The 22484-nt window shown below is 39.4% G+C and overlaps 1 protein-coding gene across 7 annotated transcripts in view; it reads left to right on the forward strand.

Moving 5' to 3' along the window:
- The window catches only part of dscamb (Down syndrome cell adhesion molecule b), a 123591-nt gene that overhangs the window by 63085 nt on the left and 38022 nt on the right, over nucleotides 1–22484 (forward strand). For 6 of the 7 annotated variants that reach the window (XM_081614258.1, XM_081614259.1, XM_008425290.3 and 3 more), the window contains exons 4-8: nucleotides 17125–17271; nucleotides 18073–18351; nucleotides 18468–18743; nucleotides 19824–20120; nucleotides 22087–22359. In XM_081614258.1, the coding sequence (XP_081470384.1) occupies nucleotides 17125–17271; nucleotides 18073–18351; nucleotides 18468–18743; nucleotides 19824–20120; nucleotides 22087–22359 (1272 nt within the window). Of the gene's footprint in view, nucleotides 1–17124; nucleotides 17272–18072; nucleotides 18352–18467; nucleotides 18744–19823; nucleotides 20121–22086; nucleotides 22360–22484 lie in introns of those variants that run through there. The other variant, XM_081614260.1, reaches the window with a different exon arrangement.

Below are 22484 nucleotides of genomic sequence, written 5' to 3' on the forward strand. Positions count from 1 at the left end.
TGATTTTTGCCATATTCCACAGTTACTTTAAAAATATAAATTATGGTAATTACTTATAATATCAGTTCTGATGATTATTAAGTTTTGTACGCAAGATAGAATAAATAAAATAAAATGATCTCTTTCAGAGAGAGACAATTTTGTTTTACATCAAGTAAAGTGTGTCAATTTTTTAATATTGCATATAGCAAAAGGATTCATTTATTATTATTATTATTATTATTATTATTATTATTATTATTATTATATTCATTTTCTATGGGTACAAATAGAAGACTGGCGACACTACTTTAGTTCATACCTTAAGTTTGGGTAACATGCTTGGATGGCTTATAGCGAAACAAAAACAGATTTAAACATTCCCCTGAAAATGATCAAATACAAGAATTCGACTGGAGTATAACCCCCGAATTATTCCAGTAACGACTCTGTCATGGAAGATTTCCTGGCCTTTAGTTTCGGTTGAAGGAAGATTTGATTGTGATTAAAGTGAACATTTTACCCTCTCTGCCTCAGAAGATAACAGAGGAGTGAAACAGGGAAATACTGGCTGGTGATCTGATGCAGATGCTGCCTTAAGAGCAGAAACAGCAGCAGGCTGCTATAATAATCCAACTGTCTTCTGTCTATGTGTTCCCCTCAGACTGAACTAATATAGTTTTTGCTGGGTAATGATACAGAGACGCGAGCTCACATTCTCCCGTAATTGATCCTGCCGGCTGCCTCGCACTAACGAGCCAAACGAGGAGGAAAACCCTCCCAGCAACTGGAGGCTAAGAGAGGTACAGACGCACAGAGGGAGAACGGGAGAGGAGAGGGATGGTTTAGACAAGCAAATAAACGTGTACAAGTCAAACTAATAGCAAAAGAGGGAGAAAAGCGTCAGATATGAAGGTACTGAGATTTTGATCCGTTACTATGACTGCAGCAAGCTACGGAGATCAAAGCAGGTGGAGTAAAATGGTTGAAGAGTGCGGGAGCTACTTGAGTATTCGCTTTCTTTTTTGCCTCTCTGTTCCAGAGAGAATGAGCAGAGAGAGAAAGAGAAAGAGAAAGAGAGAGCGGTGTGGACAGAGCACCAGAGCATGCTACCTCTTTCATCTCTGACAACATCCATGGGGAGATTGGGCTATTGTGAATTTGGAGTGAAAAATTTCAAAGGGGTGCTGGCGCAAAGCACGGGCTGCGCTTGTTTTGGTTGGTTCAGGCTGTGAGATGAAACACACCTGGTTCCCAGCCCTTTCCTGGATTAGACCACAGCTTGTCCCCCAATGCCACAGGGCCACGCTGATTAATCTGCTCCTAATTCAACTTCTGACTGATCATGTCCTATAACCACGTTTATATCTGGGAAAGCTTAAAAGGCAGATCGTTCTACGTTTCACTGAATCGTTCTTTGTTAATTACATTAACTTTTCGTATTAGTTTGTGTTTTCCAGGATGTAATTAAAACAAACACTTTGTTCTAGTCTGGTTTCTGATCAGTTGATAAAGCCAGAGGTTGAATCAAAAGATCAATTTCTAAGCAACAATTTTGATCGCAGCATTTTTTAAATTTTTTTTTTATGAGAAAACATTATTACGTTAGGATATACTGTGAAATATTGAGCTGTTTCACATTTCTATTTTATGAGATGGAAACAAAATGTCATTTTTTGAAGGAGATTAGGAAAGATGAATAGTTTTCAAGCTTTACACAAAAATAATCTGATTAAGTCTTTTGCTATAATACAGATCAATTAAATCCGGCATTGACATTCAGCAATTATTAAACACATTTGTGTAAAATTATCTCAAACTAAGCCAAACTGTTCTCTGAAGACCTCAGAAGTTTGTTAGAGAACATTTTTGAACAAATGAAGATGAAGTGTAACAGTAGATGGGTAAGGCAAGTTTATTTGTATAGCAGCGGGTAATTCAAGGTGCTTTACATGATGACAACATAAATTAGCAAACAAGCAACAAACCTTACATTTTCTCAAATATCACCATCAAAATGATAAAAAAAAATCTTGATAAAATATTGGAATGAAGATTAGAAATAATCTGTATTCCAATTATTGTTAATCAATGCAACTCTTAATACTTCTCCAGAACCAGAACCAAACATGGAGAAGCAGCATTCAGTTTTTATGCTCCACTAATCTGGAAAAAACTACAAGAAAATTGGTAAACTGCAGAAACACAGAGTTCCTTTAAATCAAGCCTAAAAACCCGTTTGTTAGCTTAATCAGAAGATCTGAGTGGAATGGAAGTTTAATACAGCATCAATAGATCTTTAATGTATTTTAGTGCTAAACCATTTAGTGATTTATAAACTAAAGTCTATTTTCTGAGTTACAGGAAATCAGTGTATGTCAGGAGGAGCGGGTTTGCCATCAGGAGGTTCAAGAGGTTTCCTGAAAGGCTGGTCTATGCCAGACCGAACTGGCTGGTGGCCCGAATGGGTTTTGCTTCCTTTTTTTGTTTATCCCATGCAATGTGCCAGTCAAAGACCAAACACAAACCCAATTGAGAGGTTTGTCTGAGCCTTTGTTATGAGCATAAAGGAATGGGCAAGAATTTCTGTCTAGATGAACGAAGCTCGTAGAGATATGTCCCAAAAGACTTGCTGCTCTATTTGCAGCTAAGATTGGCTCAACAAAGTATAAATTCTGGGTGAGTGAATCGAAATGTTCACTACAAGTTTCTGTAAAAAAAAAAAAAAAAAAAAAAAGAAAACCTCGTATGTTTTCACTTCAGAGTTGTGCAGTAATTTCTGTTAATCCATCACAGTAAAATCCTTGTTTCATGCTTTCCTTTGATTGATTTAGGTAAGACTCAGGTATTCTACGATGAAAATAAGTCCATCGCTAGCCCACAGAACAAGCTTAATAACTACACAGTGTGCATCTATGGACCCACCTTGGATTTTAATCAATAACTCTCAGAAATACATTGTTCATACTGGAGCAAATGAAGGTAAAGTGACAAATGAGCCAAACTCAGCAAAGCGTAAACAATACCCATTTTGAGACAGTGGGTGCTGGGAAAAGGCCCTGCTTGTGTATGCACATGTGTGTATTTATATATCTTTGTGCTTTTACCACGTGTGTTGCTGTGTTTGCATGTGTACTGGCAGTTGTGTGCATGTGCTTACTGTTGTCTGCTGAAACGGAGATGGGATCTGCTGAATATTCAAGCTCCCTGTTCGGTTAGGGCCAGGAGATAAGACGTTTATGTTCTGGCAGCCAAAGAGGGAAAGAGCGTGTGTGTGTGTGTGTGTGTGCGTGTGTGTGTGTGTGTGTGTGTGTGTGTGTGTGCGTGTGCGCGCGTGTGTGTGTGTGTGTGTGTCTGTGTCTGTGTCTGTGTGAATTGGGCTGTGGAGGTGGGGGGAGCAATGGGTGCGGCCAAGATGTGTCGACATCAGTGGTTTAATGGTTTGAATCTAACTTAGGCCAATTAAAAGGCACGCTGCGTGCACTGGGGTGCACTCCCATTCATTTCGGGGGAAATTGAGGTTGAAATGAGCCATTGTCAGGCCACGTGGCCACTGTGCATACTGAGTGGCAGGCCTGCAGTGGCTTTCCAACACAGTGCATAGAGGACAGAGGAGAGTCTTTGACTGTAGACAAGGAGAGACAGTGTTCGCTTTGAAAGTGGGAGGAAGGAGAGAGGAAGGGATACTGGCTGAGAGGAGGGTGAGGGATGGAGACAGATGAGGAGAGACAGAGCAAAAGAGGAAGACGTAGGGAGAGAATAACAAGAGGTAAAAGACGAAAGCACAGAGAGAGTATATTCCGTAAGAGAAGAGGACATTAAAGGACAAAAAATGTGGATGATAAAACAGTTGTGGAGGCAGAGATGATCTAGGAATAAAAGGGAAGAACATAGCAACTAATATCAACGACAAGAGACGAAAACAGAAGGACATGACCATATGGGTGCGTAGACACAAAGCCATCATGGGACTGTAGATGGAGGGTGCCTGGCTGTTTGGTACAGTAGCTATTGCCATCCTGACGTCAGCTGGACAGCAAACTGTGGAAGTGCTGACTGAGCCTTAGACACACACACACACACACACACACAAGGAGAAAATGCCTGCCAAGACAATGCCTGAATATTGTACATCACAGCATATCAAGCAAATGTTTGTGTACGTGTGTGGGTGTGTGTGTGCGTGTCTATGTCTCAGGCTCCAAAATAACAGATGCCCTAGCTGATAGCATCCAATGAGAGTCCAGTCCTTATCCGTGCTGTTGCTCCCTATCTTCTGCAGTCCACAGCATCTTTCCCTTGTCACATTCCCAGATGAACATGGCTTTCCGACTGCTAACAAGCCCCCTGTCAAATGAAGCAATCTAACATTTTTCATCATCGTGAGAGCTCGCTGTCCAAATCCAGATTTGAGTTGCCAGAGGCGATTATGTCACAACAGCGCCCAACGGAAAAAATGGAGCAACACAGCTCACTTCCTGTTTGGCTACAAAAGTTGCCACACTATTGGAGGATCACTGTACGACTCAAGAGCCACTCCCGCTGTGGCAGTAGTCTACATGTGACCTCTGGTTAATGTCACATGTCACAGAGTTTTATCTCAACCCCCGTGACAACGTGACTTGACAGAAATCCTTGACTGGAGTGTGTCTCCTTCACAATGATGATGCTTCAGATGGAGTAGCTGATGGGGAACTAGGGCTGTGTAATAATAACGATTTTGCGACATATATTGATTTTTTTTTTCCTAGAAAAAAATTGATATTCATCCACAAGTATCGTAACATCCAACTGTCACCTTGCTCACTCACTGCTTGCTTTGCCGGGAGAGTGATTAGGTCATTAGGCTTAGAGTGATTCCTTCAAATGTTAAGTGTCAAGGTTAAACATTTATCATTTACTTTACAAATGCATGTAAGCTACAGTTTTTACTGTTTCAATTAAAAGAAACATGTTTTCTCATCACTTCTTTAATTCATTTTGTCCAGCTGTCGACTTTAAGTCTGTGTCCATGTCCAACCAGAGCCAGGTATTGGGTAGTTGGTGCTTTTAATCAGTTTTCAGTTAAATTAATTCAATTCAACTCTATAACAGTCACAAAATGTCCCTCTAAAATCTTTCAGAAAATCGCAAAAGTGTATTAAATTGTATAGTTTGCTGAATATCGCAATATATATCATACCGTGAGCAGAATATTGTGTATCGTATTGTGAGATTATTGTATTACTACAGCCCTATGGGGAACACTAGGTATGTGCTCTCTGACTCGTTTTTTTTTTTATAAGAGTGAAATCCTACACACAAAGCAGATAGTACCTGTATCGTTATACTGTCATTTCTGGAAGTGTTTATTTGCCTAAAGTTTTGGCATTGGATATGTTTCATTGACTTATATTTGATCTGAACTTGTACTTTTTTTTTTTTTGGAAAAAAGAGGTACATTACCTGGTACCAACCCCTTTAACTTTAATCAAAGTGTAAAGAAAGGCTCAACCTCCACATTGAACCTCAACACTAAAAGGAGAAAGGCCCGGGGGAGCTGAATGGGTGGAAGTGAAGATGTGATACTATTCATCTCTGATTCTGCTCTGTAGTCTGTAGATCAAATTATTTTCTCCTCTATTAACTTCAAAGTTAGCATACATTGCCTTACAAAAGTATTCATAACTTCTGAACGTTTTCACATTTTGACACATTACAACTTCAAATTTCTATGTGTTTACTGGTATTTTACAAATTGTGATGTAATGGAACAACACAAAGGAAGTGTAATGAAGGGTTACATCTGGGCCTATGTTATGAACAACCGTGTCCAGTACGTGCAACATTCTACCTTTTCTCAAGGAACCAATCGATAAACAGATTGAAATGGGTGCAGAACAACACCTGAATTCATCCAGTAATACAGAAGTTGGATGTGAAAACTGTTTTATGACGAGTGCATTTTAAACATTGACTTAAGATGCTTTAGAGCAGTGGTCCCCAAACTTTTTCCTGTGAGGGCCACATAACTTTTCCCTTCTCTGGTGGGGGGCCGGAGTCAGTTTGTAAAAGAAAAAGTGTTACACGTTTATCACCTGCGCTGCCGGAAATTGTTGACAGGGGGGAGGGGTCCCTAAAAGTCCAACAGATGACAGCAATGCGCCATGCATAACAAAACACTCACAGTTTACAGGACACACTTCCTGCTAAAGAGCCCCGTGGTGGTTGAAGAAAAATCCACATATAAATCGGAAAATACAATGTATGAAAAAAAATCTGAATGCTCTCTGGTATTGTTCGGGGGGCCGGACCAAATGTGGCGGCGGGCTGGATCCGGCCCGCGGGCCACTGCTTTAGAGGTTAGAAGCATGTTGAAGCGTCATAGTTTGCTCTTCCCTGCATGGTGAATTCAATTTTTAAAAAATGGCTCAGAAGAGAGATTAGGGCAAGTAGATCTTGGTATTGGCCGGCCCCCTCGGCAAAGAGTAAGGTCTGAACTTGTGTCTCGTTAGTAAATTATTTTTACCCCTTCTACCTTGCACTCTTGCAGACTAATGATTTTCAGTGGTTCTTTGGTAAGATCGAGCTCTGTGAGTGTCTACAGACTAAGTGCTGGAGGTGAAGAAGATACACAGTCGTTAGATTAATTTGCTGAATCTTTTGAGCAGAACACGTCTTTCTCTGTGCTTTGTTATAGTTTTTGTGTGCACGGCTGTGTAGGTGGGTTAGCCTTGAATGTTTGGTAGTGTGGGCTTGCATGTCATTGTGCACTGGATCACTTCCAGGTGCAGTCTGTCTTTATTATATTCTCTGTGTATTTCACTTTGTCCCAGAATGTGTGCATTTTCCTTTGCAAGGCAACCTAAAGAATCGATTAGTGAGGGGGGGGCTGACAACTCTGCCCGCCGGATGCAGCAGAATGCGTACTGTAGCAGGGGAGAGCACCATCAGTTGCCCTGACAACACCAGTGCCTGTCAACACCTCCGTCTTAATAGTGACAAATTGTCCTTATTACATCAGCGTTAATTCCCCCCGATCTCCCTCAGATGAAGATACTTAGCCCCGCACTGATCAAATTGTGTCAGCATAATTACTGGGAACAGAACCCTATTAAAAACCAGGGCTTCAGACGCACTGTCCAGACTCATCCGCAGGCCTATCACTCAACATGCATCTCTGCTTAAGAAGTAAGGGATGCAGGGTGATGGGGCAGGGAGAGAGGCTGGGGGAGGAAGAAATTAGGGGGATGAAAAAGAGCGGGGGATGTTTTTTCTGATTCACTTGTGTGCACAAAGATTGTTAAAACATCCCACTTTTAAATCGATGTCACACTGTTTCTTATCTTGCCATTTATGTTTGCATATTTATAATAAAATTCCCCATTTGGGTCTAAAAATAAAAATGTTCATAGCATTTTTGTGAAAAGTCAAGCGATATGATGTTTACAAATTGCATGCCCTCATGGATCCAACCTCATTTTGAATATCGCATGTGTAGCGGGATGAAAGGTGTTATCTCTTCTTTGTTGACTGTTTTACAATTTTTTGGCTGAAAATTGAATGTTCTATACATGACCTCTGAGAGTCCCCGGCTGGTCAAATAATCATTACCTGAATAATCATAAATTAGGGCAGGCACTCTTGCTGTCTGAGCAGCTTCACACTTTCAGCTTCCGGTTAGTAAATCTTTGTCATTGTTAAATATTGGATGATTGTTGTGACATTTAAATGGCACTTAAATTTATTTCCAATCAGTAACTTCATGACTGACATGTGCTGCCTGTCTAAATAGTTATGGTCACGCTAGAGCTTATTTATTTGTTCTTACAACCCACGGCAGTCTGACTGAGCTGGAAATGATGAAACATTATTTTCAGGATGTATCATCACATGCAACTCTACGACAAACAGTATTACTGAAGTAAAATAATTTATTTGAAGATTTTATGGAAAACCCACAGTGTTTGGGTCTTTGTTGATTGTAGATGCATTGAAAAGAAAGAAATTACTTGAAAGGAAGGAAGGAGTACATTAGGAAAGATAGAAGAAAGAAATTGTTAGACAATATTGACCCTAATTAGCGATACAGAACACATTTAATTAAAGTTATTGTATTATTTGCTATATCACAAACACAAACAGCTGCTTGGAAAGAAGATTTCAGACACGTTTTAAGGGCCATACATTCACACTGCGCATGCCAAAAATGAATTTGTCCAGTTTGATGAATATTTAGTGTCACAGCTTGGCTCGTGTGATAATAGCACAGAAGCCAATTAGATATGTTTTGATAAATTAAGTTTAACCAAACATAATAAACTGCAACAGCACAGGATGTGAGCATTGGCAAATTATTAAGGCATGAATTTTCAAGAAAGCATAAATCTTAAAGTATTGTATCAAGTAAAACGGTCAATCTCAAACTTAATGAAGAATAAAAGGAAGACTTGAACCAAGCCAACACTCTGGAGCAAAAACACCAAAGGGTTTGAGTAGAAGATTAATCATGATGGGAAAAAAATGCGAAGGGGGGAAAAGACAGAATAATCACATTTGATTTTATCATCAATAATAATTTCCCAATTGCCCCTTTTTCTGATATTATGTAGCACTCGTCATAATTTAGTTCTTGCAATCTGCTGTAAGAATATGCATTGTACAATGGTTCACTTAAGATATTTCAAAAATTAGATTCTCTTCTCCCTCAGACTGGGAACTTTTATTTGATAGAACAATTTAATTTGTCTTTGAGGGAAGCCGGGAGAGGAATCATGTTGGGTTGAAGAAACAATGGCTCCCGAAGGGGACAAACTGTGTGGACTATACAAAAAACAAATGATTAAAATTTGAAATTTCATTAAAGCGTCAGCCTAGTTTTACAATAACTGGAATTACCATAAGCAATTTTCACCGCTCTATAGATATGGATTTAGCTTTGCCTTTAGCTCAGCAGTGAATTAAGTCTCTCCCTCTTGCACTGCGCTCGTCCTAAACGGTGCTGAAATGGAATTCACAAATTAGTGTCGTCTGATGGAAATGTGCTAATTGCTGTTGTTAAGCCGCTACAATAATTAGGTTATGATGGCAGACTGCTACACATGTTGCATGTGCATGCACACGTGCACGCAACTACACATAACACATGCCTTACTCCGCGAATGTGCATCTGATCAGCCTCGAGCCAATAGTTTCGCTGCAGTATAGTGGAAATGGGAGGCTATATTTAATTAATCATTTTATTATCCATTTGTGAGTATAATAATCCTCCAGACATAAAGTCAACACAGAGTGCAGCAACTTCTCTGCTGTGGCTTAGGGAGAGTTTTATTCTTTTACTGTTGGAAAATAAGAAATAAGACTTGGGCAAATTATTAGATTAGTCATCTGGCCATTTGGCTGTGAAATATCTCTCTAATAGCATGAAAAAAACAAAGCACAGATGCAAGAGGATAAAGGTTGGTGTAATAAGGGCTTTGGTAATCCCCCTTTCTTGAGGTTTATGGGTACAAAGACAGGGTGGTAGAAGTGGATCAACTTCAGCTGTGTGCCTCCCTCCTCCAATTAGTAAGCTTACTTCATTAGTGGAACTCCAGCAGTGTCACACTTGGAGTAAAATTGTTGTTTTGGCGAGCTGTTTTCAAACTCATTTTGTACAGAATTACACTGGCCCTAGGCATTTATTTTTTACATTTTTTTTTTTTTTTTTTACAATTAGCAGGTTTTCTTGCATTGAGCATTAATTCTCTTTAATTTACTCAGCTCATATTGTGCAGATTCTCAGTTGTCTCAAGACTCTTTACAAGAAAAACAAATCCAGTTTCTATCCAGAAATATGATTCAAGCCAATCCAATCATATAGACAGATTGAAAGCCAATTACATTCATTTCAGTTCTGTCCTTTTACTGTAAAGCCAGTCAAGGTCAGTTTTTTTTAAGGTACCAGTAAATGCTAAAAATATTTCTATTTTGAAGGAGTCATTGACTTTGCACTAACAAAATGTTAAAGCAAACACATGGAGAAATGTGCACACTTACACACAACATTTCTTAAACGCTGTAACATTCCTTTGCTTTCCGTAAGCATCTTCAGTCCTCCTAGTCGTGTTGCTATTTTGATGCACCTGTCCTGACGTGCTTTAATGTGCCAACGTTCTCATCAACATGCTGTTTAATGGCCAAGGGCTTCAGCAGAGATTACTGGATTGCCAACCTCATCAAAGACATCAGCACCCCCCAGTCTCTTTAACCTTGGAGACCTGACTCTGTTTTTCAGCAGTTCTTGTGATGTACTGTGTGTGTGTGTGCGTGTGTGCGTGTGTGCGTGTGCGCGTGTGCGCGTGCGTGTGTGTGTGTGTGTGTGTGTGGGTGTGTGTGTGTGTGTGTGTGCGTGTGTGTGTGTGTGCAGGTGAGCGCCTGCAGCCCACCTCCGCAAGCTGCTATACATAAATGTAAAATTAATCCTCTCACCATGTGGTCCTGTACAAAGGTAACCTCCCATTGTGAACACAAAGATCTTCTTCATTTATTTGCAGTGTTGCTTTTTCTTTAGCGTCCTCGTCATAGCATGCTCAACTTTACGTCTCTTAAGTTCTTAGAGAATTTAAGGCTACAAGCCGCAATGTCATTTTTACAGCATCCATTAAAGAAAGAAAATCTGTGTTTAAATTGAAAAAAAAAATATTGTGGTAAAAAAATGTTTGAATAAAAAGTGACATATCTGAAGGTAAAATGTTCACTGACCAATCTGCTCAATCTCACTTAAAAAAATAAAACAAAAAAAATATTAATTCAGTAAACTCCAAACATAGTTAATTTCTTGGTAGATTGTTTATTTCATTATTCCACAGTCAATCATGAGAAACTTGCACAACAAAAATATGTTTGTTTATTTGCACATTTTTCCTGAGAACCCTACAAAATTCACACTTACGCCAGCTGGTGTAGCTACAACTCTTTGTTTTCAGTCAACAGGCTCCACCTCCTCAACTTCAGATGCATTTATCTAAATAAAGGAGTGGAAGGCATTATTTATGAAAAAATTACATCTTTCACTTGTTTTTGTACTTTATTAAAAATTTATTGTTCATCTCATGACAGTTGGACATTCTTGCATAAATTATAAAGCACAAATTATTCATTAAAAAATGAAAAATGAATGATGAAGTTCTGAGTATGTTGGTCTTAAAATACCATTCAGTGTATTTGACTCTGTTACCTTTTTGGAAACTGTTCTTCCTAAAAGCATAGGAAAATACCTTGTTTTAGGTCATATGATTTATGTAATATATTTGGTCTAAATTTTCTTAAGACGATTTCGAAAGCTTAGACCAAGCCGTAATGTGAATGTGATTTGAGGGAATGTCATAGTATTGCACATATTTTGCTTGTTTATTTAGAGAAATTTATAAAAACTGTTCATGCTCTGTATTTTATTGGTTTGTTTTATTTAGGGTCTACATATTTATACAACTTAAAATACCATGCTACATAATACTATATAAAATAAAATGAAATAATATATTTAAATTCCAATAATTCTAATATAAATAGCAGGAAAATGTTGGACAACATTGCTTATTGGTAGGCTGATTATTATTATTTTGTTTTGGTAAGACAAGGTGATTGTTCCATGCAGGACTTTGGAGACTGCAGGATTTCATTGCAGTGTTTTCACACAGCCAGCCACTGTTTTAGGATTCAGCACACAGAGGGAGAGACAGGGAGAGGCAGAAAGAGAGAGAGAAAGAGAGCTCAGGAGAAGGAAGTAAAATGAGCCAAACAGGAACACAGAGTTGTTTTGAGGCTGACAGAGAGTCTCTTTGCATTCTAGCTCTGATGCCAAAACTTTCGCTGAATCAAGGATGCCTTCTTCATTCGGCCTTCAATGGCAGCTCTGTCATTTACTTGTATTTTGAACATCTATTCACAGCGCAGGTGCATTGATAAAAAGAAATTTTTCAGATGACTTTTACAGGTGCTTTTTGCAGCCTAAATTGTGTTTTAACTTTCTGTACATTATTATTGCTTACCTACTGTTCATTCAAAGTATATGTTGCATTTGTCTGACTTTTTGTCAACAATTGTATGAATAGGCATTATTCCTTCTCTAAGGTGTCTTAAAACACAGACAATAGATTCAAAATAGTGTTTAGTCAGATTTTTGATGATGCAGTACCAGAAGTGTTACTGCATAATGACTAACTGCTTACAGCAAATACCTCAGGTATGCTCTAAAAAGCACCAAAAGCTTGAAATTTGTTAGATTAAGTAGATACTTTGAATTGCCCTTAGGTGTGAGCGAGTATGTGCACTCACACCATAGCATGTTGTAAGGTCATGGTGACTGGTGGCAATCTCCAGCAGCCATTGGGTGAGAACTGAGTATATCCTGGGTCTATTGACAAAACCATTAAAAGAACTGAATGATGATGAGGTGAAAAGACGAGAAAGCATCATTTCAAACAACCACTGCAGGTGATGCATCTCTATGTAATGATTTAAATTTAACTTAACTTTTGTCACTGTCAATATGGCTTGCAACTGAATATTCAAATAATTAGAAAGTCGGGCTTTAACATTAGCTGTTCTCCCTGCAGAATAGTCATTGGACTGATTTCAGTTTTTTTTTTGTATGCAGCTATACATCAGCCAGAGGAGCTTTAAGGTAAAGAGTTCAGTCCAGGGATCTGACCTCAATCAAAGCAGATTAAAGCTGGTATCTGAATTGTTGCCCCCCCTCTCCACCCCCCGTGACCCGTTTCACAATGTAACTCAAAGCTGGAAGAAATTAAAGAACTGTGTCCTTCAAAGCGGTGCATCTCCTCTGCTGTTTTTTTGAAGAAGGAGTAACATCAGAGGGTAAATTAACATCAGAGGGTAAATTCTAACATCTTCTATGCTTGATGAGAGCCAGTAACAACTATTTGTTAATAATTGGTTTGTCCAAACAGATGCTGGAAAGTTGAAGTGGGCTACAGTAGTCGCTGCACAGACCTGGTACATTCATGAGACCATTCATCATCTCTGTGGCTTTGCTGACCCGACTGGAGCTGGAGCTCTCCTCACTGTGTCGTGTACACAGTATACTGAGAAGCAAAGCTGCCACTGTCTTTAAACAACAGCAATAAGTCAGCAAGCCTCTACAGAAGTTAATTCCTGTTGTTAAACTTTTTAAACCTGTTACTTTCATACCGAGCCTGCAGAGCAGGAGTCTGCAGCTCCAGGTCTCGAATAATCAGGTCATTAGCTCTGGAGAACTTGACTGCATACTGAGGAGGTAACTCAGCCATTTGATTCAGATGTGATTTAGACTGGAGTTGCTGAACCTTCAATAGTTTAATGCGATCTTTATGAGAGGATTCTGCAGTGCTTTGGAAATGTATATTAAATTCCCTTGAATTTTGTCTTGTTACAACCACAGACATTCTGTCTTTAATTGAAAATGTTAAGCTTATAGCTGCAGATAAAATCCAGCGCAACCAACTGTCTTCAGAAGTGACCACCTGTGTTAATGTCCGAATAAGTATGGCCTGCCCTGTGAAGACCTCCGCAGTTTTAATGAGAACAAGCAGCATCACAATGAACAAGAAACAGAGCAGACACTCAGGGATAATGTTGTGAGAAAGTTTAAAACAAGATTTAGTTGTAAAACAATATCAAAGCAATATTAAAGCCAGGATAAACACTAAAAACATGTTTATTTTGGGGCGTTTGGGGCAGACTTATGAATCACTTCTGGTCATGCAGAGCGACAGATGCAAACTGCATGGCCAGTTAGGCTAAAAATGCTGGTAGTTTGTCTAATTTAGTCTTAAAATTGTCAGCTGAGATCAAACCAGCTTGACATTCATTTGAATCACAGAGACATCAGAGCGCACATTGGCAGTGTGACACCAGTTCATCTGTATGTCCGGGCTTATTTAGCCTGCTGAGAAGAAGAGCCCGCTGTTTGTATTAGATCCTGTCTCTGGCAAAGTGGAGATGATTAGATAAAGTGTGTCTGGTGCAGTGGAGCACTTTTTCACTTTGCAGCGGCGCTGCTGTGTATGAATGGAGAGAGGGACTCCACTGTCTGACAATAGCACCAAAATATCTTCTAAGAGGATTTTTAATGCATGTGGGGGAACTTGGACTTCTATTAGCTCCTTAGTTAAGCCAAAGCCGTTTATACATCGCACGGCATCACAGCGCATTTTAAGGCGTTTAAATTACTTTGTACCTTTTTCCCGACACCTACTACTGTGTGCAAGAAAAACCTACTAAAAGGTGATGCTGTAAGCAGGTGAAAGAGCAACTAAATTAAAGAAGAGAAGCACAATAGCATACATTTTGAATCTGTTTCCCTGCTGCAGTGTCCCTTCTGCCTGCACTTTATTTTGTCATAACACAATAACTGAGCTCTGATGTCTTAAAAGGTATTGCAGGAGCGTAGGGGTGCTTGAGGAGAAAATTGCTGCAGCTCACAGCGGCTGGAGTGAAATACCATTTTGTCTCACTCAAGATGGATTCCACAGTGAGATTTCAGAGGGCCAGTACTGAATCAAAATGGAGAAGCCAGAAGCGAGAAAGAGAAACGAGGCATGGATGGGGATAGATTTGGAGGAGATGCCGAAATTTTTGGTTTTGCTTCTGAATCACAATGTGTAGTTTTTAGGGATTTCACTCTTTTGATGTGTAGTTATTTCAGGGCAGACGCGGAGGAAGCGGTGGGAATAAAACAAAATGTCAAAAAATAATGATTAAAAACAGGCCTTCCTAAGGAGCAAAAATGACTGCTTTTACCAATTGTATGGCTTTCTGGTATGCATACATGGCTGCTGGGCACACAGATACACACACGCAGTCACACCCTCCCTCTGTTTATAGATTTCACTTGCTGGTTGCCCGTCTAACAGCCCTGTATGTAAAACCCATGAAACCCCTTTAGGACATCATATCCATGGAATCCGTTGTCTGTTCTATCTAGGTCAGTCCTTACAATAGCTGAGCAGTTTCGTCTCGCTTCTCCCGCCTCTGTGTACCCCCCTTCACCACTCCCCCCATTTTGCTGAACCCCACAAGGATGATTTCATTTTGCCTGTGTAAACATAAAAGAAATGCACATAAAATGCTAGCAAATTAAACATGTTTTGCTTCTTTTGTAAATATTAGTCTCCAGATGAATATTAAAGTAAAGCACGGTTTGTTAGAAAAAAAGGTGCAAAATCCTTCAGCATTTTTTCCTTTTTCTTATTTCAGCAAATTTGTCCAGATGACGTCATAAATTGACATATCCATCCTGAAATGCTGTAACGCAGTGCTAGTACAGCAGCCTGCCTCAGAAACATGAAACATAGAGAAAGACTGTAATTACAGCCTGACATATGGTCTGATCTATAGGGGATGATGTTACAAGGCCTAAATAAGGCTGTATGTAATTTGGTCACCCACACAGAGACAAGATTACCATCCACTTGCTTGTTCATGTCTGTTTGGAAGATGTTTTTTTTTTTTTTTTTTTTCACGCACATAAAAAAGATTAAAGAAATAAATGTTGTTAATTTTCGCTTTTGTTTTTTGTTGTCTTGTTGGGAGCTACACAGAAAATAAAATCAAGTGTTACTGCTTTAATGCTGTCTACTGTTCATCCTTTTTAAATTTAACTGGAGTGCAGTCAGGAAAAAAATACATATAGATGATTGCAGAATAATGATGTAGAACATGCTATCTTAATATCGTACAGAACTTTACAAGATGCATGTTTATTCTTAACTCAAAAATCTTTCTGCAGAAAGATGAATATACATTATACCTCCAGTCTTTATGTTCGAAATGATGCTTCAGCAATCAGTGCAGACTTTACTTGTTTCAGCATAATAACACCAGTTATTATACTAATCTGTCATCCATTGTTTGTGTTGGACTTCTATTCGTTAAAAATTTTAGGTAGAAATGAAAAGTTTTTTTTACAGTAATAAGCTTCATATCTGTAGAATGACTGGATCAGCATTTTTTGATAATGAGAACCTTGCTTACTATGGTGGTGTCTTTTCAATAAGCTTAACTACTAAAGTGTTCATGGACAATTTATCTCCTTCACTAAGTTGTTCATTTTTTGCTGTAAAAGACATATTTTCCACTGCTGCATTTTAACCACGATGTGAAAGTTTATTTCTCTTTGTTTTAATTAATTGTAGTTCTGTTTGGTGCAGTTGACTCTTCCTAAATATGACAGATTATGACCCTGATAAAATCATAGAAGCATACTTAATTCACTTAATTAGCAAATTGTTGGAGAAACAACTTGTTGCTGGTATAAAATGCCCCAAAAAAGTAAAAAAAAAGTGTTATTTCAGTGATTTTTAATATATATATATTTTTTTTATTTAAACATGAAATTTGATGCTCCGACTCTTATATTTATGGAATAATAAAGCAAGGTGTCTTGCTCTAAGTGGTGTGCTACTGCTACAATCTGTCACCTTTTCTGTAGTTATCAAAGTTTCTGAAACTGTCCCTTCTCTAGCCTAGAAGGCCTTTTCTGTCTTATAACACTCACCTTTACACAGCACTGACAGTCTCCTTAAAACTGCCTTTTTCGATCAGCTCTGACATCAGTCTGCTCCCGTGGGAATGTGAGGATCCATTTGATGCTGCAGAGGAAGGTTTACTTCCTCATGGATGTTGACAACCCCACTCAGCCTGGTTTGATCTGTCGAATTAACATAATGTTACTGCACTTAAGGAACTGGCAGTGACAGCCGAAGAAAAAAAAAATTGGCTTTCTTCATCAAACGGTGACACTGGGGAGGTTACACTGTAAGCAGGAACACAAAGACAATGAACGCTATTAAAGATCAGAGATGCGTGAGATATGCAGATCTGAATTCATTGCTCTGACGCGGCTGGTGCGCTACGAAGAGAGCTTGTGTTTTATGTTCACGCACAGCTAACATTACTGGTTTCAATATGTACATAACAAACTCTGTCTTCAAAGAAGAGCTTCCTAACGGTTTTGTTTGCTTTGAGATTTATTCTTAACTGGTATCCCACAGAGAAAGAAATCCTTGAGATATGCCTGAGCGAATGAATGTTTTATGATGTAAAAAGTTGCTTTGATACGGTGTAACAGCCTAACAACTGCTGCCCTTCATGTCTCTCACCTTGTTCCCCTATCTGCTGCAGGACAAAGATATCTCATCACATCTACGGGAGCCTTGTACATTGTGGACGTCCTGCCTGAGGATGGCCTAAATAACTACCGCTGCACAACACGCCACCGGTACACCGGTGAGTCGCGGCAGAGCAACAGCGCGCGTCTCATTGTGTCAGGTCAGTATGCTGGTTTCACGCTTCAGTCACGTTGACCAAATTAACCAAAATGTGTCTTAGTTGGATTTATTACGAGATTGAAAATGCAAAAGTCTTCAAACCCATTGAATGTTTTGTCACATCACAACTACAGAGGCAAGGGCTTCACCATCAGAATGTAGGGCATAATGGTAAAAAGGAAGCAAAAGAATAGTTTTCTATATATGTATTTTTTTATTAAATATCTGAGAAGTGCGGCATGCATTTCTACTCATCTTACTGGACTCAGTACTTTGTTGAGCAACCTGCCATTGCCACTATAGCTGTATGTGTCTGTCAGCTTTGTGCATCAATGAACTGAGATTGTTGCCTCTCTTTGCATCATAGCTAAAGCTCAGTTAGCAAGAACAACATCTGCGAACCAACCAGTCTGCATTAGGTTTAGCTTTGGATTTGAAGTGGGTCGTTCTAAAACTTTAATATACTTTGATCTGAATTATCCCATTGCAGCTCCTGGTGGCATATTTAGAGATGTTGTCATGCTGGAAGGCAATCCCTTTTCTTCATCTCAGGTCTTCTGTAGGTTTTCTTCTAGTGCATGATACCACTTTGCTTGGCCCTGGGTTGGTTGATGGAAATGAATGGTTGTAACATACGATGTGAAAAACATCAATGGGGTGTGAATACTTTTTCAAAGTACCACAGATGATGTTGATAGGAAAAAAAATATCGACCCCAACTATTTGTATTAGATTATAATGTCCGACATTCCGATTTGGCGACACTCACAACTAATTAACCCAAATTCTTTCCTCTGTCCAGACCCCACCAACGCTGAGCCAGCCATCTTGGACGGCTTTGACCACAAAGAGGTGAAGATTAATCATCGAGTGGAGCTGCCTTGTAAGGCCTCAGGCTTCCCCACACCCAAATACCGCTGGCTGAAGGACAACAGCCCCTTGGAGCCAGACAGTCGCTTTCGCCAGACCATCTCAGGGTTGCTCATAGAGAATGCACAGCCCAGTGACTCAGGAACGTACGTATGTGAAGTTTGGAACAGCTATGGCAACGCAGAGGTCATGGGACGCCTGTATATTAAGCGTAAGTCTTATCAAAGAAAACTGCCTTTATTGACAACCTTTAACTGTTTAATTTTACTATCAAAGTGATGGATAACAACTTTTCTGCAACAGTAATTCTGTTTTCTTCATCCGCAGAGCCCTTGAAGGCAATGGTCAGTCCTCGAAAAGTGAAAGGCAGCGTGGGCAGCAAGGTGTCTCTGTCCTGTAGCGTGAGCGGTTCCGATGAATACGAGCTGTCTTGGTATCGCAATGGAGAGATCATCTACCCTGGAAACAATGTTCGCTTCACAGGGCTTAACCGGGAGAACATAATCATTGAGGGAATGACGAAAAGTGATGGCGGAGCTTATCAGTGCTTCGCCAGGAAGGGCAAAATGTCGGCGCAAGACTTCGTACAGGTTATCCTCGAAGGTAAAATGCCCCTTTAATCTAAGAACTCATGTGTGCAAACGAATTAGCAGCTGCTCTATGCATAATCAATGAGTTGGATATTAACTTGGAGTTTATGCAGCAGTGACTCCAAGCCACTACAAGTACGATCACGCTAGATTTAACACTAACGCAGACAGAAGCACATGCACGTGAATGCTCATGATCAACCTTGGCGCCGTTGCTTAGGCAACTGTGCTCTGTGGTTGGGGCGGCATAAGAAGTAGATATTGATAATCTATAATCACATGGAACAAACCTGGATTATCAGAGAGAAACTGCAGGCAGGCAGAGAGAATTCAAAAGGCAACTACACTGAATGTGTGAGAGAAAAACTCCTGGACTCAAGAAGATAGCTGCAGCTAAATCCACAATAAATTTGTGCTCTCAGACTTACTTATAAAGTTTATTGAAGTTCATTGGATATAATCAGTCCACCCTGAAAAGAAAACAGGAGCTCAGAGAAATGATCTAGAATTTATATTCACTGCTGACCAGAAGTGCACATGCGTAAAGTTATTAAATAAGCTTTTTATATCCTATGTGGATACACTTTAAAATACAGTCAAATATGTATACATCCATGCTACACCTTTATTAATTTATATTTTGGTTCAATTTTACAATATTTCCAACGTTGTATTTCTATCTCCTATTTTCAGAAGAAAGATTTTCTGACATTTTTCAAGCAAAAATACTGACAGTGGAGATAGTAAAGATGATCTGACAAACCAGGTTGCTGCTGATTGCTTCTGATCTAGTTGAATTGTTAAACAATAACTGTACTCTGTCAGAAGGGGAATTTGCTAAAATAATAATTAAAAAAAAGTTGTGTTAAATAAATGAAATTATCTTAAAATTAAACTAAACAGTTTTGGTCTCTGAGTGTCTAAGTTTTTCACTTATGCGGTTTAAGGATGCAGGAGAATTTAGAAACAAGTCAAAATATACTGCCCCATCTGGAGACAAGCCAAAAAGACAGATGCCAAACGCAACGCTGTGATTGACTGACCTTCTGTTTCATTCTCACTGTGCTCTTTTCTGCCTCATCCCTCAACGCAGACGGGACCCCAAAAATCTTATCCTCTTTCAGCGAGAAGGTGGTGAACCCTAACGAACCCCTGTTCCTAGTCTGCAATGTGAAGGGAACGCCGCCTCCCAGGTGCAGCTGGTCGCTGGATGATGACCCCGTCATCAAAGATGCCCATCACCACCTGGGCCATTATGAGACCCACGAGGGCCACGTGGTCAGCCAGCTCAACGTGACCCACACTCAGGTGCCGGACGGCGGGTTGTATCGGTGCACGTGCAGCAACTCGGCCGGGGTCGTGTACCACCAGGCTCGAATAAACGTAAGAGGTGCTTGTCAAATCAGCTCCTCCAAGAACAACAATACACAAACTGTGTGTCTCTTTGTGTGTGTCTGCAGTGTCGGAACAAATGCTGTTGTCTAGAATATGAACTGTAGTTTATTTCCTTTTAATTTTTTGGGATGTTCTCTAATTCCCTATGCACTTGTCTGAAGGTTTCTTTGAGTTTGTTTTGCAGTCATTTTATTTGCTTTATTAAGTCTTATTACGTAGTGTTCCCTTTAAGTCTTCACTCAATAGCCTTAGTTTGCCTCTTTCTGTTTCTTTCAGTCTTGAATAGTATATAATATTACTGTCTCTTTGAATTATTACAGTTTGATCACAGCTGCGTTCATAAGTTAACGTAATTATCTGGGTTTTTAGCTGATAAATTTATCTGAATGTGGTTTGTAAGTAGCCAGAAGACAAATTTATTTCCTCTGTCTGAGTACATTCATCTGCAGTGTGGTTGTGAGTACAAGTGACTATTCATGTGTGTCTGTGTCTGCATGTATTTACTCAAGCAGCCAGCCCAGCTTTTCTCTAACAGATGTTAAAGAGATTACTCTGTTTCCATTTTAATAGATACAGGATGAGACTCTGAATGCTTCACATTTTATTAGACGCTTAGTGTATTACAGAGCGAGTGTTATTTAAATGTTACGTTTCCTTCAGATAGTTAGCGTACTTTAATCTGCTTGTCTTTTCACCGCCTCTATGCATAGTTACACTTAGAGCTTGTGCAACAGAAGCTTAAAACAGCAGATTTGCTGTATATTTGGTGGCAGGTAGCAAAACTGAAGCTACACAGAAATGATCCCGTGGTATGTAAAAGTATTTTCCCGCCTACAGATTTAGGTACACAGCTAAATGTTTCTCATCAAACACGTTTTTGCATAAGACCAAACCAACCTGAGTAAATCTTTGACTGTGAAGGAGTTTTGGCCAACTCTTTTTTTGAAGAATTGCTTTGATTCAATCCAGCTGGAAGGTTTTCAAGCCTCTTTGTGGTCATGTCACAGTTAGACCTTTCCTGGTATGTGCATGAATTTAAATGGTAGACGGAAGAATTGATGGCTTTATCAATAAGGGCAAGTCGTTCAGATCGTGAAGCAGAAAATCTCAGGTTATGTTTCTACCTACATGTTTGATGATGTCCGTTTTTTTTTTTAAATGCTGTGTTAGTTTTACACCAAATATACCAGGATGCTCACCTTTAGAATATTTCACATTTTACTCATCAGTCTAAAACGTGTCTTCATCAGGGTGAGTTTTGGGATGTCTTAGTGGTTTTTATGGTTAGCCATGGTTTTGGTCTCGCACCATTCTTTTTGTTCAATCATGAACTCAACTCAGGCAGGTGAGGCATCCCCATGACTTAGATGTTGGTGAAGAGTCGTTAATGTGCTCTAGGAGTCATTTTGGCTTGTTAATAATGTCTTTCACTGCGGATCATTGGACCATTAGAAAAATCTTTGTAACACGTTCCAGACTGACTGATGTAAAGGCCTTTTTTCCTCGTCTGGTCTCAATTTTCTTTAGGTTTCGTCTCATGAATGTTCAGCCTACTTCATGTTTCCAGTCAGGTTCTCATTTTTCAGGGCTAGGATGAAACAAGCCATGGTGTGGAATTGAGTAGAAAAATATGATTAATCACAGTTAATTCATGATGTGTCAAAGGGACATGTTGGTAATGGTAGCCTTTTTTTGTTCGAATGAATAAACCATTTGAAAAACTGAATTTTGTATTTAATCGGATTGTTTTTGTCTGATATTAGATTCTTTTGATGATTTGAGACATGTGTGACAAAACTGTAAGTAGGACAATTACTTGTTCCCAGTATACGTAGTTATTTTACAAAATAAAATAACAAGGTTGAGCCAATTTAGCAGCTAGTTGGACGTGATGTTAATACTCCAGTCTCTTTCAGTATTTTTGAACTGAGAACCAATTCTCACTCTCTGTCCGTTTGTAGGCCGAGCAAGCATCCGCTCAATGAAAAACATCACGGCGATTGCAGGACGGGACGCCTTTGTTCACTGCCGTGTGATTGGCTACCCTTACTACTCCATAAAGTGGTACAAAAACTCAGTTTTGCTCCCGTTCAATCACCGACAGCGAGCTTTTGAGAATAATGGTACCTTGAAGTTGAGCAACGTGCAACAGGTGGATGCTGGGGAGTACAACTGCAAGGTGATGGTTCAGCCCAACAAGATGGAAAACCAAAGTGTCCATGTTCGGGTTAGGGGTGAGTCTTTCACCGGTGAAAAGGTTTGCTCAGTTTCATGCTAATGTAGGACGCTTCAGTGTGATGCTTCTATTGAAGCAAACATTTTTAATTCTGCTATCGTATCTTGAATTGCTAACCTCACC

The sequence above is a fragment of the Poecilia reticulata genome, chromosome 13, assembly GCF_904066995.2.
Source record: "Poecilia reticulata chromosome 13, P_reticulata-male-v2, whole genome shotgun sequence".
Taxonomy (NCBI): Eukaryota; Metazoa; Chordata; class Actinopteri; order Cyprinodontiformes; family Poeciliidae; genus Poecilia; species Poecilia reticulata.